Source organism: Carettochelys insculpta, chromosome 5 (assembly GCF_033958435.1).
Source record: "Carettochelys insculpta isolate YL-2023 chromosome 5, ASM3395843v1, whole genome shotgun sequence".
Classification (NCBI taxonomy): domain Eukaryota; kingdom Metazoa; phylum Chordata; order Testudines; family Carettochelyidae; genus Carettochelys; species Carettochelys insculpta.
Window position 1 is genome coordinate 117505501 of NC_134141.1, and position 17682 is coordinate 117523182.

Consider the following 17682-nt stretch of genomic DNA (forward strand, 5'->3'; position numbering starts at 1 on the left):
AGCAGTGAAACAGCGATTGCATGCCATGGTAGGTCAGGCCATTCTGTTACCAACTCTGTGCCTGTGTTTTTCAGCACCCTGAAGAGAGCCCTTGAACTTTTTAAGCAACGTGAGTAACTGCTTTACATTGTTCTTTGTATTTGTCAAGAAATCTGGCGGCACTGATGGTGGGCTACAGCTCAAAAAATGTATCTCTGTAGCCACACAAAAGCCCGTAAGCCTGTGCAATCGTTTGCTCCAGAAATCAACTGTAAAATCAGATGAATTGGGGATAAGGGGCCCAACTTGCCTTCCACTTACGATGGTATGAAACCAGGGGATGCTGTTGAATTTGCTGACGTTTCCCTGGTGGGGAAATTGAAGTGGCTGGGAGGAGAATGGAACAATAAAGTTATTGGGTCTTATAGGAAGGCTTTTTTGTATACTAGTGTTCTGAGCTCTCCAGCCGTGGTTAGAATGTGCCTCGTCTCTTTTTAGAAACCAGCTTGTCTCTTGAAAAGAGTTCGGGTAAGTTAGAAATCACTGCCACAATCGAGCCACTAAGGCAACCTTGGCGTCCTAAACTGCCTTTTAAAATAGGCTGGCGCCAGGTGGCAAGTGTGGTTATCTGCACGATAACGTTCTGTCCCAGCAGATCATCTGCAAGGGAGGAAGCTGCTGGTGCAACTGTAGCAGTGTTGGCATTTCAACACCCGCGGTGCCGCTAGAAGTGAGAGAGTGCGCTAAAAGGGAAATCCAGGGTGCACTAGGAATGGCACGCTTGGTGCTGTTCTGTGTGCTGCGCTCTCTAGCACGTCCTGGCGTTGTTGGGGCTGGGGCCCAGATGACTTTGGCTTGAAAAGCAGAGGAACTTACTGTGGGAAAGTAAGCAGGAGCCAGCTGGCGTCGGTTGGCGCAGGGCAGGAAAAGGCAGTTCTGTTTTCGGGGGAGAGTCGGATCTATCAAAACTTGATTCTGAATCAGAGTGAAACCAAAAGAGAAATTTTGAAATTTGCTGCAGAATGGAATGGAGCCCTAGATCCTGGGCAGGCTGCCTAGCTCCTGTGAACCCGAAGGCTGAGCTCACCAATAACCCACCAGGGCTGCAGAGCCAGGTGGTGATGCTGGCAGGAAAGCAGGCAGGGTTCTGCTGTAACTTCGTTGATATTAAACCCCGTCAGTGAAGCATTTAGATAAATATTCAGGTTCTGATGTCAACCTTGTCCTGACTAATTCTCTTGCCTGTGTCTAGGACCCTACCAAATTCACGGTCCCATTTTGATAAATTTCACGGTGTGTGGGTCTGGAACTTGATCAATTTCACATTTTTCTACCTGATATTTTGTGGCATGGTAACGATGGGTGCCTGACCCGAAGGACATTGTGGGGAGGGTTGAAAAGCTGTTCTTGGGCAGGGAGCAGCGTGGAATTGCCATCTCACTTCTGTGCTACCTTTAGAGGTGGGGTTGGATGGTCCATTCTTGGAGCTCTCTGCAGCCAGTAGCCAGAGAAGGTATCCAGAGGTACTCTCACCTGCAGAGCAGTTGTGTTGGGGGAGAGGAAGTCCTGTCCCTTCCCGGGTTGGTGGACTAACAGCTAGTGGACAGTAGGAGCCCCTGGCTGGGGTTCCCCAGCCTTGCCCCTCCTCCACTGCTCCTCCCTTAGATTTCACGAAGGAGGTCTAATTTCAGTCTGTGATATGTTTTTCACATCTGGAATTTGGTATGGCCCTACCTGTGATGCGCGCAGGTAACTGCCCACAGGCAGACTCAAACGTGGGACCTGTGGAGCTCAGTGCAGGAGCCTCTACAGTTTGAGCTAAAAGCCAGCTGCTTCTCAGCTAAGGCTGTAGAGGAGATTCCTTCTTGCCCTCTGTAGGTGGTCTAGGTGCCACTACATGGGGCAGTGAACCACACCCCGAGGTGTGTGGGCTACACACAGATGCACAATTCAATTTTGCATCCAACAGAGGGTGGTGATCCTCGTACACCCGAGCTACCTCCTTGTCCTGCCTCTGGAGAGGCTAGTGCAGCTGTCATGCAGAGCACTGGACTTTCAGTCTTTTCCTGGTTTCTGACCTGCACTGGGAGACAGATTGAGGGGCCAGCACTTCGTTCCAGTGGGTGAAATATGTCAGTGAAAACCCTGCCTTTGCAATACATCCGCTGCTGTTTTTACTCACCCATCTGCAGCAGTGATACTCAGAGCTCTGTGGCTGATGATCACCGAGGATCAATATTGCCCCGAAAGAGTTGCCAACATGTGAATTCATTGGTCCGTTTACTGTGGTGCTGTTCATATTTACACAGTGCAACAGGGAAATCTTTAGAGAGAGATTTATTCTCACAGCAAGTAAAGTGATAACTTCATGCCAGTTGATAACTTAATTGATTTAGTGATATACTAAAAGCATCCTGATTGGTTGAAAATGTACACTGGTTAATGATATTAAACCTGTGAGATTTAATATCATGGGTTACAAACAGCAGCAGGAGACAGAGGAGTGAGCAGCTTGTTAGGTGTAGCTTCAGTATTACCTTAACTTCCCACTACGCTGCCAGTGTACCTGGACCTTGGTCTGCTCTTGTGCAGAAGCTGTCAGAAGAAGGAGTCTGAGAAAGATCCATTCTATATTATCCCTTAGACAATGGGTAGAGATGTCATTTACAACGTGGCAGAATGAAGTTCACATCTCTTCTTCACATCAGGCAGAGGGAGGATTTGAACCCCTGCCTCCCCTATCCCAGCTGATTGCCATTCGCTTGAAGAATTGTACCTGGTTCTACACAAAACGCCCAGAGAAGGTGTTTTAGAAGTGTTTACATGTTAGATAAAACAAGTGACTCCTGTCAAGACAGTCATTGTGCATGTGTTGTTTTCTTTTCACTTGCAGAGATAGACTACGTAGGGCAGAGTCACATCCAGCTGGCCCAGATGCTCCGGGATGAGGCAAGGAAGATGGAGGACTTCAGGGAAAAGCAAAAACTTCATCGGAAAAAGGTCAGGACTTTGGGAGGGTGTCATATGCCTAGGAATCTGAACAGACTGCCAAGGTTAAAACATTGGCTTCTGCAAAGGGGGCTGCAGGATCTTTGACCCCAGTTCTGTAGCTTTACGCCTGGGCCTGGGAACAGTGAAAGAGCCTAAGGTTTACTGGAAGTTTGTTTTTGTGTGTGTGTGTGTGTGTGTGTGTGTGTGTGTGTGCGCTGTCTGCTGGGGTAAGGTTTCTCTTTCTCTGTCCTGTCCCTTCCCTTGCCCTGAACTCCCTGTTGCTTTGGGAGGTCCAGAGTTCATTCCTGAATGCTGTAACCGCACCAGAGTGAAACAGTGCTGTGATTTTACAACTTCCTCATTCAAGCTGCATGTGTTTTGCCTTTGCATTCCTGTGCTTCTTTTGAGGAAATAAAGACCATTTTAGTATCTCCCCCCCGCCCCCCCCCCCCCCCCCCCCGTGAAAGCTGCATTTGAAGCCTTTCTGCTCCCTGAACTTCAGATCTTGGCGAGTAATCTTTACAACATGCAGTTGCTTTTAATGGGGCAGCTGTGGTCCCTGGCCAGGTTTTCAGACATGCTCAGCACCCAGTACTTGCCTTTTTCACTGTGGGGCTGGAATATAGCTGGAAATCAAGCTCTTAGTGGATTGTATTATGTTCGGGATCCAGGAAAGCTGGGTTCCATTCTCTTCTCCCATGGGACTTTGGGCTAAGCTGAAAGTCTGTGTTTTACTGAAAAGGAATTTTCACAGCCGTTTGGAAAGAGAGGCTGCTGAACTCTCTCTTATATTCAAATTCGACACATTAATACATGGTTTGAACTGGGATGACAATTTTCTAGCTCATTATAGGGGCTTTTTTAGATAGTTTGCTTTATCTAATTCTTGACTCCCTCTACTCTCTGATTTGCTCACCTTGATAATATTTTTCTGATTTGTCAACCTTGATTACTATTTTTGGTTCTCTGTGCCATAAATATTGAGTCTGTTCTGGTATGGCTATGATCTGAAGAAGTGGGTCTGTCCCATGAAAGCTCATCGCCTAATACATTATTTTGTTAGTCTTTAAAGTGCTACTGGACTGCTTTTTTGTTTTGATAGTATATAGACTAGCGTGGCTTTCTCTGTTACTGCTTAACTCCTGTGTGTCTTTAGTGTGCTCTCTGTCTGTAAAGGGAAGGATAATAATAGTTAATCAGTAGTTAAACTGTATAACTTTATACCAAACAGAAGAGAGGTGGCTCACGGAGGTTGCCAGGCCTCTGGGATGTACCAAATTCATGGTACATTTTGATCAATTTCATGGTCCTAAGATTTTAAAAATAGTAAAGTCCTGATTTCAGCTATTTAAATGGGAAACTTCATGGGGTTGTGATTTTAGGGGTCCTGACTCCAAAGGGAGTTTTGTGTGTGTGTGTGTGTGGCAGAGAGGAGTTGCCGTATCCTTACTTATGCACAGCTGCTGGCAGTGATACTTTTTTCAGAGCTGTGCAGCTGGCTGCTGCCCAGGAGCCCAGCTCTGAAGGCAGAGGTGCAGCCAGCAGCAGCACGGGAGTAAGGAGGGCACAATGTGCCATTTCCACCCATAGTTCTATGCTGCTGCCTGCAGAGCTGGGTCTCTGGCCTCCCAGCTCTGAAGGCAGCAGTGCTGCAGAAGTAAGGATGGCATGGTACAGTAGCGCTAGCCTTACTTCTGCGCTGTTGCTGGCAGAGCGCTGCCTTCAGAGCTGGGTGGTTGTCTAACAGCCACCACGCTCCGGCCATCCAGCTCTGAAGTCGGTGCAGAAATAATGGTAACGATACCGTAATGCCCCTGAAATAACCTTGCAACTCCTCTGTAACTCCCTCTTGGGTCAGGACCTCCAGTGTGAGAAACACTGGTCTCCTCTGGGAAATCTGTACAACTTGGGATAAAAGCTCACAAAAGAGCAGATTTCATGGGAAGGGACCAGATTTCTGAGTCCATGATGCATTTTTCCTGGCTGTGAATTTGGTAGAGCCCAACTCAGGGAGGGTGTTGAAGTCAAGCGATACAATATGTCCTGAAGAGATTTGTTGGTCTCACCTTGCTGGGTTGTCATCTGACACACACAGAAAAAGACTTGAACTGCTAACCTATCAAGGTGACTGTCTGGGCTGCTAAGCTCTTCGGTGCTTGCAGCACTCCTGAGGGTGGGAATGGTCTAATGTGGGTGTTCTTCCCTTCACAGGTTGAGCTTATCATGGATGCTATTCACAAAACCAGGAATTTGCAGTATAAGAAAACAGTGGAGGTAAGCATCCCTTCTCTGGTTCCCACAGGCCCCAGAGCTGTCACATGCAGGCCCATTAGAAATACAACACTGCCTGTGTATTACCAAATATAATTTTGTACTGGAATGATTCAACAGTAGACATGGTACTTGCATGAGAAAACATCCTATGTCTAAGCACTGAAGCTGACTAAACCACCAAATCTTTCATTGGCTTTGGCCCTATGTATTTCCTATATCTTTTCCTGCACTTGGCAAGCGGCTTGCAGACCAGGAGGTACAAAGCACATGCAAAGAATGTGGGAGGAAAACGACTGTGGGACCAGCTGTGTTAGAAGGCCGTGGTGAGAGTGATCAGTTCTCATACTTCAGGGCATAAACCAATCTCTGGGCAGGAAGGAGAGGTACACAGAGCTGCACAGCTGGCTGCCTTTGTCTTCCTTTGAGGCATAGATGTTGGTGGCTACCAGAGGAGGGATACTGAAATAAAGCACCAATCATGTATATGACAGATTCTGTAGCTGCCTTGGTTAAACGTAAGTGCAGGATTTGGTCCAACAGTTCAGTGGCTGTGTGTGTTGCGTTTCCTACTCACCTCTCTTCCAGGCAAAGAGGCTGTATGAGCAACGATGCAAGGATAAAGATGAAGCTGAACAGGCTGTGCACCGCAGCGCAAATCTTGTAACACAAAAGCAACAAGAAAAGGTAAGAGGAAGAGTGACTAGAAGACACTTTTCCTGTGCTGTCTTAGATACTGTGCCACCAACAGTTTTCATCAGTTAAATCACCTCCAGGAAAAAAATACAACTTTAGTTCTAAAAATAGTGGCTGATGTTTCTAAGAAACCTGCCAAACAAGGACCCTGATGCTGCAGCTGCTTTTGTTCTGGAGAGCCCCTCTTCACTTCATGGAGGTTCTGGCAGCAGAATTGCTTGGAGTCCAGAGGTGAGTTGGGTTGTTTGGCAGCTAGCTGAAGGCCTGGCAGTTGACAACCAGAGCAGAAGATTTGAGCCACTGGTGAGGAATCATGGACACACTCAGGGATGTAATTCTGGTGTGGTGGTTTTACTTCACCTTCTGGTTAAGGATGGATTTGCAGACTAGAAAGAACCTCCAGCCTTGGTTTATCTGCAGTGTTTGTAAACTGGGCTGCTGTCTCACAATGCCCCTTTATCTTTCCGTTTTTTCAGCTGTTTGTGAAGTTGGCTCAGAGCAAGACAGCTCTGGAAGATTCTGGTGAGTACTGGTAACATGGGATATCTATTACTGCCTGGGACATACAAGGCTCTGCCAGCAAGGGATGGGATGGAAGGGAATGCATTATGAAAGTGGCCTATTGGGGTGACTGGCATAGACCTTCCTTTCCTAAAATAGTGGGTCGTATAGTTTATATACCGGATAATTCTTCCCCATCCAGTTGGATGCCGTGTTGTGGTGGCTCATTGTCATCTTGTGAAGAGACAATGGCCTGGTTGGAACTAGTTGGAAATTTTAGTTGAAACTTTTTTTTTCCCCCATGGAAAATGCTACTTTTGTCAACATTTGAATAATTTTGGCATAACAATTATTCAGTTGTGACACACATTCCAGCAAAAATATTTTGAAATAAAAAATATTCCCACTTTGGAACACATTTGTCTTGGGAAAACGTCAGGGTTTTGTTTGTGAGACACTGTCTGGACAAGAACAGGTGGCAGATCTGGAATTCTTGGTTTGCAGAAAATTTCAACACCTCTGAGTTTCTTTTTGTTCCGATTCAGAATGAACACAGATGTTTTTGACATTTGCCCCCAAATGGAATTTCTGAAATGTTTGTGTGGGGAACTTCTTTGTTTTTGAAATTTTATTTGATTTTGGAATTTGAAAATATCCTTTTAGCATATTGCATTTGCAAAAGATTTATTACATTAGTATATGACTCATTAGGAGATGCGGTGCTTAGTGTTCACTACAGCTGCTGTCTTGTCACAATGTGAGATGATAGAACGGAAATTCTATTTTTATTTATTTATTTTTACCAAATAAGAGCAGCTACTGCCCAGGATTGATCTGAAGTATCTTTAGCTTCTTTAGGTGAAAGTGTGTCTGTTGTAATTAAGCAATCTGATCCTTTGAAATGAGTTTGAAGCCCATTTCATATGCTCCAGACTCAAGTTAAATCCAGGGTACAACTGGGTTTGATCAGTGTTCTAGAGTTGTTTACCCAAGTCTTTCATGCATCCAGACCTGTGTGTGATACATGTGATCAAACTGCTGGTGGTTTTCCCTCCCAGACAAGATTTACCAGATGAACGTGGGCATGCTTGAGAAGATTAGGGAAGAATGGCAGAACGAACACATCAAAGCCTGTGAGGTAAAAGCGGACATCCATGCTAGAGATAACAAAGGGTCTTAATGAGGGATGGCTTTGTCTTTCAAGGTTGGGATTGCAGTTCCTTCACTGCCAGTGGTAGTGAGGGACCACAGTTGGAATCTTCCATTTCCTAATTGGTAAAACACTGAGACACGTATTGAACTTGCATGTCCTTGACACATGGCTTCTGGATACAAAGGCCCGGAATTTGGCATTTTAAAAACAGGGACAGATATGGGGAAACCATAAATTATCAGCATGGGAAATAGAGGCTTTTTCACCCTGGCTAGTTTGTGCAGAGAGTGCTGCCATCTACTGGATGAAACTCTAGATTTAATACAGTAACAGAGAGAGAGCTGTTAGTCTATATCCTATCAAAACAAAAAGCAGTCCAGTAGCACTTTAAAGACTAACAAAATAATTTATTAGGTGGTGAGCTTTCATGGGACAGACCCACCACCTAATAAATTATTTTGTTGTGATTCCCCAACTTAAAACATTTTGTGTTCCTCTTTTGTGACTTTGGCATTATCAGTATTCCCCCTTCTCCCAGGGCTGTCCTGTACTTATCCCCTAGGTTTTAGTAATTTATTTTCTGCCGTGTACCCTTTGAACTCCTTTTCAAATACCGCCGATTGTACGCGTACCACACTTTGGGAAACACTGATTTAATACAGTAATGGACAGGCATAGGGAGATCCAACCAAAAAAACGTGCCCAGGGTGACACACACTGATGGAAGGCTGGAACTTGGAATTGTCTCAGTCTGGTGCAAACCTTCCCCCCCAAAATCATAAATGCTGGCAAAGGTCTGGATAGGTCTGTGGTTTGAGCATTGGGCTGCTAAACTCAGGGTTGTGAGTTCAATCCTTGACGAGGCTATTTAGGGATTGGGGCAAATAGACGTCAGGGATGTTGCTTGGTCCTGCCAAAAGGGCGGGGGACTAGACTAGATGACCTCCCAAGGTCCCTTCTAGTTCTAGGAGATGTATGTGTGTATCTCCTCTTGCTTACAGGTGTTACACTGGTGAAAGAGCTTCCCCTAACTTTATACCAGGCAAAGTGACAGTTGAATTAGTTCATGTGTCCCTGGCTGAGAGAGGTGTGGAATATAAAGAAGGCCCTCCCCATTTCACAGTTATGCAAATTGTCAGGTTGTGAAATAAGCCCTTCCTTGAGAAATCTGACGGCTCCTTGTTGTGCTCAAAGCGGGCTACATAGCTCTGACTGGGATCGGAGAGGTAGCCGTGTTTAGTCTGTAGCTTTGAGAACAACAAAAAGTCTTGTGACGCCTTGTAGACTAAGAGATATTTTGGAGCAGAAGCTTTCGTGGGCAAAGACCTGCTTCATCAGAAGCGGGTCTTTGCCCACGAAAGCTTCTGCTCCAAAATATCTCTTAGTCTATGAGGCACCACAAGACTTTTTGTTGTTCTCTTAGCTCTGACTGGGCAGGGGAAGGACAGGATTTGTAAACACCCCTACAAACTGCTCTGACAGTGGGAGGGCAGGAACCAGACAAACTCTGCCTCCAGGCACATTCCCCTGTTGCAGGACACTGTTTGGACCTGGGCAGCAGCCTGAGGTTCCTCCAGCTGAGTGAGCGTGGGGCAGGGGGCACAGTGCTTTCTACAGCTGTGCAAACCGAGAGCAAGTATTGTCCTTTCCAAGCCCCTAGCATGAGTGTGCCCAGCAGCACAGGGGAGATCAATCCCACTGCTACCTCGTGGAACCTCCTGCAGTTGCAGGCAGCTCAGAGCCCAGCTCAGCAGTGAGGGTGGCAATCCCGTGACCTCTTTACAACAGGTGTGCGGGAACCCCCTTCCCACCAATCTTGTTTTGGATCAGGACCTCATGGTCGCACTACTGTGAAACTTCAGGTTTAGACCACTGAAAACAGGAAATTTACCAAGTTTCAAATCCTCTGGCCACAAAATTGGCCTTGAAGGATGGTAGGGACCTAAATATAAGGTAACCTATCACCTGACAAGGAGTGCCTTCAAGCCTCCGGGAGCATACAAAGGTGACAGCAAGAAGACGGAGCAATTGCTTTGTTTGCCAAAGGGTTTGTCTTGCCGTTTCTGACACGCCTATGCTCCAGTCACATCTGCATAAGCACTGATGTATCGCATTTGCTGTTGGCGATGCTGCTGTTTTAGACAGAACAGGTGGGTAACCTCGAGCACGTCACATCCGCGTTCGGTTCCTCAGTTTCCCACCTGTAAAATAAACATGATGATGCTGATCTCCTGTGTAAAGTGTTCTGAGACCTCTGCTCTCAAAGGGAAGTACACTTATGAGTTCAGCTCAGACCATTCCCAGTAGTGCACACTCCATCTGGAAATATGGCTGTTTTTTCCGGTTTGCCTTGCTTTCTTAAAAAAGAAATTCCCTGCCTGCATGTGCTTTTCTCTTACAAAACCTGTCAGTGGCTCTGTCCAATGAGAGTCTGTCCGCTCCCACACAAGGGCGGGAAACAGATCGGTCAGGTTGAATAGGAGCACCAAGTCTGAACGTTCTGCCATGGGTCTGTTGCAAAAGGTACTGCTGATAAAGTGTGTGCTCTGGGTGAAAGGTTACATGTTTTCAGTGGAAATGGGAAAAGGACTTGTTGAAGCACGTGACTTCTCTGTGTTTAGGCGGCTAACATTCAGCTTTATTGAATTCAATAAGGCAACAGATGAGCCACTTGTAAAACCAGGTCCAGCAAGGCTGCTTGATGCAGCTAACTCTAGTATTTTATACCCTTACACAAACAAGCCCAGTGTCAGAGGCAATTAGTTAGAGAATTGTAAATCACTTTCCAAGAGAAACGGTTATCAGCAGGGAAAAACAGGTACAAGGGAGCTGGATCCCCAACTCCAAACAGTTCATTAACGCATTCCATAGAGGTTATCCTCCCAGCCACTCCCAAACAGGTCAAGGAAAGGACAGGCTCTTGTGTGCATGCAGAAGTAAGGGATGTGAAATGGCTTCTATACAAGACTTCCACAATGGCTTCCACAGACTCTTCTGAGGGAATGAGTACATAGGGAAGGGCAGACATCAAAAGTTTGGGGCTGCAAGGAGCTTTCAGCACTGTTTCCTGCCTATCTGAGGCTATGTCTACGCTAGGGAAAGTAACTCGATTGCAGATATGCAAATCTGCTACGTCAACTGTATAGCTAGAATTGATGTATCTGCAATCGACTTACTTGGCCGTCCTTACTAAAGAAGGTTGACTGGAGAGTTTCTTCCGCCAACCTTCCTTACTCTTGGTGATATTGAGGAGTCCAGGGGTCAATTTCACGTTTCCCTACCAGGCATGTGACATCAAACTCTGGAAGATTGACCCAGAGCGGGTCGATCTCCCAAGGCGGTGTTAACATAGTCTGAATGAGGCTAACATGGGAGTGGGGTCTGAGTGTTGGGATGAGAGCAGTGACTTGGGATCAGCAAATCAAGGGGTGACCAAACAGTGCATTGGCTAGTTGGCTTGCCACCCCGCAGTCCATAGGTGTCAGCTTCTATGGTCACTCCTTCCACTGTAATGCAACAGGAGCCAGTAACCTGACTGAGCTTCCCTTATAAGTTTGGCCTGCAACTTTTAGCCATTTGGTATTGCAGGCAGGATGCCCTCAGGGTGTGGGTGCCTGAGAGAGATGGGGCCAGGGAGAAATATGAAGACCCATTTTGAGGAGATGGGGTCCCTTTAGAAAATGTGCAAACCCTGAGGGAGCAGAGTGCCAGGGCCTGGTGGATTCTGCCTTGACACACGACTGAGCAGCATCTGTTTAATATCATGTAGTGTTAAAAAGGTTGGTTTGTCGCTGGCCGTTAATCTCTTTTTCCAGTACAGAATAAGGGATTAGACTAGTTAGCAATGGAAAAGACTTGTGAGACCAAGTCCAGCCTCCTACAAGAGTAGGATAGGCTCCCCCAGAGAGGGGAGGTGAAGGCCACATGCCAGGCAGACATGCAGTTTGACCCAAGGTCAGGTCATTACTTAAAACATCCAGAAATAGGACTAGACAAAGCACTGGTGTGGGTCCAATAGGCTCTAACTTGCATTGGCAGGGAGGTGGCTTAGAAGATTTACCTCTTCCAAGATTAATCCCAGCTGGCTGGGAACAACGCTGTTTAGTTCTTTTGATGATACTCTGACTTGGCCTCTTGTCCCTGCAGTTCTTTGAGACCCAGGAGTGTGAACGGATCAACTACTTCCGCAATGCGCTGTGGGTGCACGTTAACCTGCTGTCTCAGGAGTGCGTCCAGAGTGATGAGGTAGGGCCGACCAAAACCAAGGCTCTTCACGCCTTTTATTGGCTGAGCAGAAGGGGAGGGCTCTTCATTTGCCTTGCACTGTTTTCACTGCTATTGCGACCTGCGCTAGCTGTAGTCCATCTAGCTCAGGCAGGGTAATCTGTGCACAGCTTGAGCTTTATCTATGGCAATATTGACAAGCAGATAGCAATAACGAATACCCAGTCAATGCATTGCTTTCAGTGGGGCCAAGAATTTCACCACTTGCTGCTTGTATTATTGACACTTTGGTTTTTTTGCTGTTGCAAATTACATTCTTTCTCTTCTCAGAAAGATAAATGAATGTTTGTTTCTACACTTCATGCTTTTTGAAAAAAATAACTTTTTTTTTTTTCTTAACAGAAGTATGAAGAAATCCGCAGGAGTCTAGAAATGTGTAGCATTGAGAAAGATATTGAATATTTTGTAAACTTCCGTAAAACAGGAAGCATACCCCCAGGTAACTGCTGGATGTCGGTTTTCAAAGTTGTGCCGATACCAGCATTCTGCACGGCTCATTGGCTCTAGCAAATGTATGGATTTTATTAAACAAAGCATGGTGCTGAACTGCTTCTGTGTTGGTCTCAAAATGAAGCCTGTTTCTACAGGTATATCTTTGCACTGGCTAGCAGGAAATAGCCACCAGTCCCTGAAGAGAAATCAAACTCAGGACAGGTTTACACTTTGGGGCAATGTCAACTTAAGGTCAGCCTGCCAACTAGTGGAGGGGAGTAAAGAGGACCTGGGCCCAGACTTTCAAAAGGGCCCAGAGCTCCAGCTGCTACCAGTAGCAGTGGTGGCTGGAGCTCTGGGCCACTCTGAAATACCATGGAGCGCTGTGCCACTTCTCCATGCATGGTGGGTGGGGGATAGAGCCAACTGCCCTATACCCCACCCCTTCAGCCTTTGGCCCTGCCCTTTCTGGGGATGGGAACCAGGCCCCCCTACCACCTTGCCACTGTCTAAGGTACATAACTCCAGCTACATGAATAGCATGGCTAGAACTGAGGAACCTTAGGTTGAGTTACTGCAGGGTCTCCACCGTGGGAGAGTTTTCCCATCTAGTTCACTTATACTTCTTGTTCCAGTGGACGCTGGAGTTGATGAGTGTGTGATCAGTGATCTTTAATAGACCTACTAAATCAACCCCTGGGGGAATCAAGCACTGCAGTGCTGTGTAGGCCTGCCCTCGTTTCTGTAGGCTTTCCTACTAACAATCCAGCTGTTTGAGAGTGGAAGGGATGGAGCTGAAGAAGGAACCCCGTACCTCTGTTGTTCAGATGTGATGCTGTACATCGCATGCCAGCTACTCCTAGAAACACTACATTTTCCAATTAACTTCTGTTTTCATCCCCAGCTCCTGTGGTCTATGAAAATTACTATAGCACACAAAGAAGTGCAACCTCAACAAGAAGTCAGGCCCCCGCTCCTGGGATAGGGAGGTAAGAAAGAAACCCAGCCCAACACACACATAATAAAAGTAATTGTCTGGCTGTTGGGAATCTATGGGTCAAAAATACTCTAAGTCTTTCAGAAGTGTCTGTGTTTCAGGCTCTTTCAGGTGCCTACAGAAGTTGGTGGGGATTGGTGGGGTAGAGGCAGTGGGGAGGCAGAACAGGTTGGGACTGAGGTGGAATTGAGCCCTACTCTGTTCCTAGAAATGCTCTGATATCTTTTGGCTTTGATTTGCCACTTCCTTCGCTCCCTAGCCCATCCCTGCTGCTGGGAACTTCCTGGATTTCTTGTGTGACTCCCTTCTCCCCATTCTATCTGCCTGGAGAAGGCTGGGTGACCTAAGAACACATGCCCCCATGCAGAGGAGACGTTCTAAATCAGCTGCACTGGGAGGTGGGGAGAGTAAGGGAATCCGCTGACTAAAGATGGGAGGGGGGTTGCGAATGAAGGACAGCTTTGCAATGGGGAGAAGAAAAGAATGTGAGAACACCCTCATCTTCACTGCTCTTCCGTGAAGACTAACCTCCAGGGCTGCTTTGCAGTAGGAGGCAGTAGAGGAGTCACTTGTAAAAATGGCTCCCTGGTGGCTTGGGTTGGAATATTGAACTGGCTAAATGATGTGACGTTTGTGTGTGGAGCTCCATGGTTCGCGCTGTGAAGGGCTTTGGCTGGCTGTCACTTTTCTTCCCACCCCACTGAAAAGTCCAAGCTCTGGTGGGACAAAGGCTTTCTGGTTATTGCGTCTTTCTGTTGCCAAGGTCATTGCAGGAGGCTAGTAAATAATGGCACATTTTGAAATCCGGACATGTACACCCCAACCAACCAAAGTTCTCTGCACTCATGATCTAAGAAAATGCCTGGTGGGTCTCACACAGACCCAGGGAAGAATTAAATAATATAAAAGATTTGAATAATTTGGCAACAAGGATTCCAGTGTTGGTTCTTCTTTGTGCAGGAGGGGACCATTACCAATCCCTGCGAGCGGGCCAGGTAAGTTACGTCAAGTCATTCTACAAATCACATTTTTAAACATTTTAATATGCACTCCTCTTTAATATTTAAATTTTACAGATCTTGCAAGTTTGGCCTGTAATTCCACAGCCATGTAAATGTTGGTGATCTTGACTGATTCTCATATTCCCCTGATAATTCTAGCCATTGATGGCTCTAAAAACATTGTTCCAGGCACCTGTAAGTGTCTGTTAGAACTACAAGGTGATACGATGGTTCCACGGAAGTCCGTTTTGCCACTGATTTCAGTGAGGTCAGGAGTTTATCCAGCAACAGGTTCAAACCAAAGTCCTGGTTATTGACAGCTGTGGACTTTTGAGAGCTGAGATTTGGACCTGAAGGCTATAGCTTGGGTCCTTCCTCTACTTAGATAGCATTGATTTTATTATCTGTAGTATGGATAGGGCATTTGTCTGGAACTCTGAAGCTCTGGGTTCTATTACTTGCCTATTGGGTGGCCTAGAGCAAGCCCTTTTTTCTTTGGGGTATGTCTACACTACCCAGATCTTCACTCTGTGAAACTCTCCTGTCCACCTCCCTCTGAGTGGACGGCCAGGTAAGTCGATTGGAGATAAGTCGATTCTAGCTGTGCAATTGCCGAAACTAGAATTGTATATCGGCAATTGACTTAACTCCCTAGCATAGACCAAGCCTCACTCGGCTCCTGTTTTCTCCTGTGTAAAAACAGGGATAATGCTATTGACCTCTTTACTAAAGTGCTCTGAGCTCTATGAATGAAAAATTCAATATAACAGCTTGCTGTTCCTGTTGTGATCTCTATTTTACAGGTGATCCTGATTATGCGACAGTTGATGGGTACAGTTTAATACATCACTAGCATGAGCTGTAAGTATTTTAATTCTAAAAGGCATTTCTTGGGGTCTGTGTTAGACCTTACACCTCACTGGTGTGGGGTAGTCCTCACCAGTATGCTGTGTACAAAGAAGTCCATGGAGAGCCTACTGGTGGGTACTTGGAGGTCCTAGCGCATGCTAATGTAGCCCAGTTTCAAACAGTGCTTTGTCAATGCTTATTAGGATCCACACAGCCTGTTTAGTGCATGATGCTCTCATACAGAACGACTCGCCAGAGTACAGGACACAGTTACATATTTACAGGAGACAATTAGGAAATAGAAAATATGGGCTGAATGTGCAGGAAAATTGTGGAATAGTTTCCCATGGGAAGAATTGGAAGTTTCATCCTTTGATATTTTTAAAAGCTGCACTAAAAAAGCACTACAAGCCTGCAGGGGCTGAGAAAGGGGCTGGATGATCTAACAGGCTCCTTTTCCTTTCATCATTTACGTTTAATTCTGTCTGTTTCTTACAGTGAAATATTGACTCTTACAATTCCCTCCTCTTCTCCAGGGTCTCGGAGCTGCATGCCTAGCAGTGCCACTGAGTACAAGAAATGTAGTTGCCCAGTCTACCCCTCAGAACCAGTGTATTCAGTTGCTATTTTTGCATCGGGCACAGGGATAGCGCATGGAACTGTTTGTTCTTTTTTTTTAAAAAAAATATGTTTTGAAATGCTAGGGTAATTATTTGGTACATTTTGAAGGCTCCATGCAAAGTTCATCAAGGTCCTTCTTCCTTCATGGCAGCAAACTACACACACACAGACTGATATCTCAGTTTCAACGCCGGAAAGGAGAATTTTGAAACTTTGAATAATGTTCACTAACCCAATGGAATTTTCTGTATCGACGGGAGGTGCTCATGTTCTGGTATTCATCACGCTTCTTTGTGATGTTCAAAACTCAACAACTGGAAGACTCTCTCTAAAGGATTTCAACAGAAGAAATCTCTTCTCACCACGACGACTGAGACTTCACATGTGCCCTTCCAGTGCTGCCAAGGGGAATTGTGTACAGTGCTTTGGGCAGGCTGGAGTGTGCGCATAACATCTAGGTCACAGCAGCGCCTGTGGTCAGGTTTTGGTCTGTTATGTTGGATTTCACCAGGGTGATTAAGATCACAGCCTAGTTTAACTGTGGAAGTGCTCATTAGACTGCTTGCTCATGGTGATGTTGGAGGTTAGAATTCGAGAGGTATTTATGCGGCTGAACTGCGCGTTTGCTCCAGGCTATGCGGAAGTGTTGGAAGAAGTTGATTCATATCCTGTCTGTCTATCATGCTTCAGGAGCTTGTTTGGATTAGTCCACTGACTTTAATATGGGCTCTTGTAAGAGGAAGGTGAACAAGTTATCTGGCTCCTTTCCCTGCCATTCTTGTACAATACAAAACCATCCTTGCAGATGTAGGCGGTGACTCCTCCAGTCTTCTTAAATAATTGGAGGACATAAGCTGGCCCTCCAGAGAAGCACATCTAGGAGGCAGGGCTTGCCACTGTTCTGCTGCCTGCCACTTAATCTCCTCTTGACATACCTTGCCAACTCCAATCAGGCTAATTTGCGTGAGCAGCTTAACTCTTGGGTACATCTTTTTGAAGAGGACTCAGAGTGAGAAACTTTGTGAGGTTTTGCCCATCTGAAGTGACAATTCAGGGATGATGTCAGCTACATCTTATCTTTTGCATTCCATTGTTCAATATGCTTGAAAATAAAAGAAATAATACTTTCTTATTGCCTTTTTCTGTCCCCATTTAGCAAACCTATCTCCCTTACATCTTGGGATGTGATCCTGCTCCCATCAAAATCAATGACAGAATTCACATTTGTTATCAATTTTTGGGATTTGGGTGTTTAGTTTCTAATAAAGCAGAAAATAATCTGGTTACTGCCATTGACCTAGAACTGAAAAGCTCATTTCCAGACTAGAACTTCCCCAAACTTCACATCCATGTTACCTGTCTGCTATCTTGACACACAGGCACCAATAAAGTCTGCATGTTTGAGTGTAGTTCTTAGTACAGGGGTATATATGTTTTTCTTCTGATTCTAGAACAACAGGGATGAAATTGGGCTTGAGCTATGCATGATTTTGTGGTTTGGAGCACACATGAAATTTGGAAGTGGAACTTTGTTTCCTTGTGGGGGAAAGATCCCAATGTGATGGGGCACAATTCATCTCTCACCACCTACATTTTAATGATCTTTACGAAATGGACAACAGAGGAATATGTTGTCTAACAATGACCTTTAAATATCCTGATAATTTACTCTATATACATACACAATTATAAATTATATATACTTTCAGATTTGAAGGTTTCATAGAAAATGTGTAATTTTATAGGCTCTAAAATAGGCTTCAGTTTGGGAGGGTGTGAATTTGCTCCTCCTGATTCAAAGGCCAGGATAGACTGGTTGTAGCCACAAATTCAAAGCACAGGCAGGAGCTCTGCCACTGTATCCTTGATGTAACCTCTCTTTACTCTGTCAATGTGTACTTCCACTC

The 17682-nt window shown here is 45.6% G+C and overlaps 1 protein-coding gene across 1 annotated transcript in view; it reads left to right on the forward strand.

Moving 5' to 3' along the window:
* The window catches only part of PSTPIP2 (proline-serine-threonine phosphatase interacting protein 2), a 59699-nt gene extending 42796 nt beyond the window's left edge, over positions 1-16903 (forward strand). The window contains exons 4-15 of the mRNA XM_074995827.1: positions 75-109; positions 2873-2979; positions 5182-5244; positions 5830-5928; positions 6414-6459; positions 7497-7576; positions 11738-11836; positions 12218-12314; positions 13212-13296; positions 14265-14299; positions 15109-15166; positions 15691-16903. Of these exons, the coding sequence (XP_074851928.1) occupies positions 75-109; positions 2873-2979; positions 5182-5244; positions 5830-5928; positions 6414-6459; positions 7497-7576; positions 11738-11836; positions 12218-12314; positions 13212-13296; positions 14265-14299; positions 15109-15158 (796 nt within the window). The 3' untranslated portion in view covers positions 15159-15166; positions 15691-16903. The remainder of the gene's footprint in view (positions 1-74; positions 110-2872; positions 2980-5181; positions 5245-5829; positions 5929-6413; positions 6460-7496; positions 7577-11737; positions 11837-12217; positions 12315-13211; positions 13297-14264; positions 14300-15108; positions 15167-15690) is intronic.
* Positions 16904-17682: the final 779 nt, after the last annotated feature.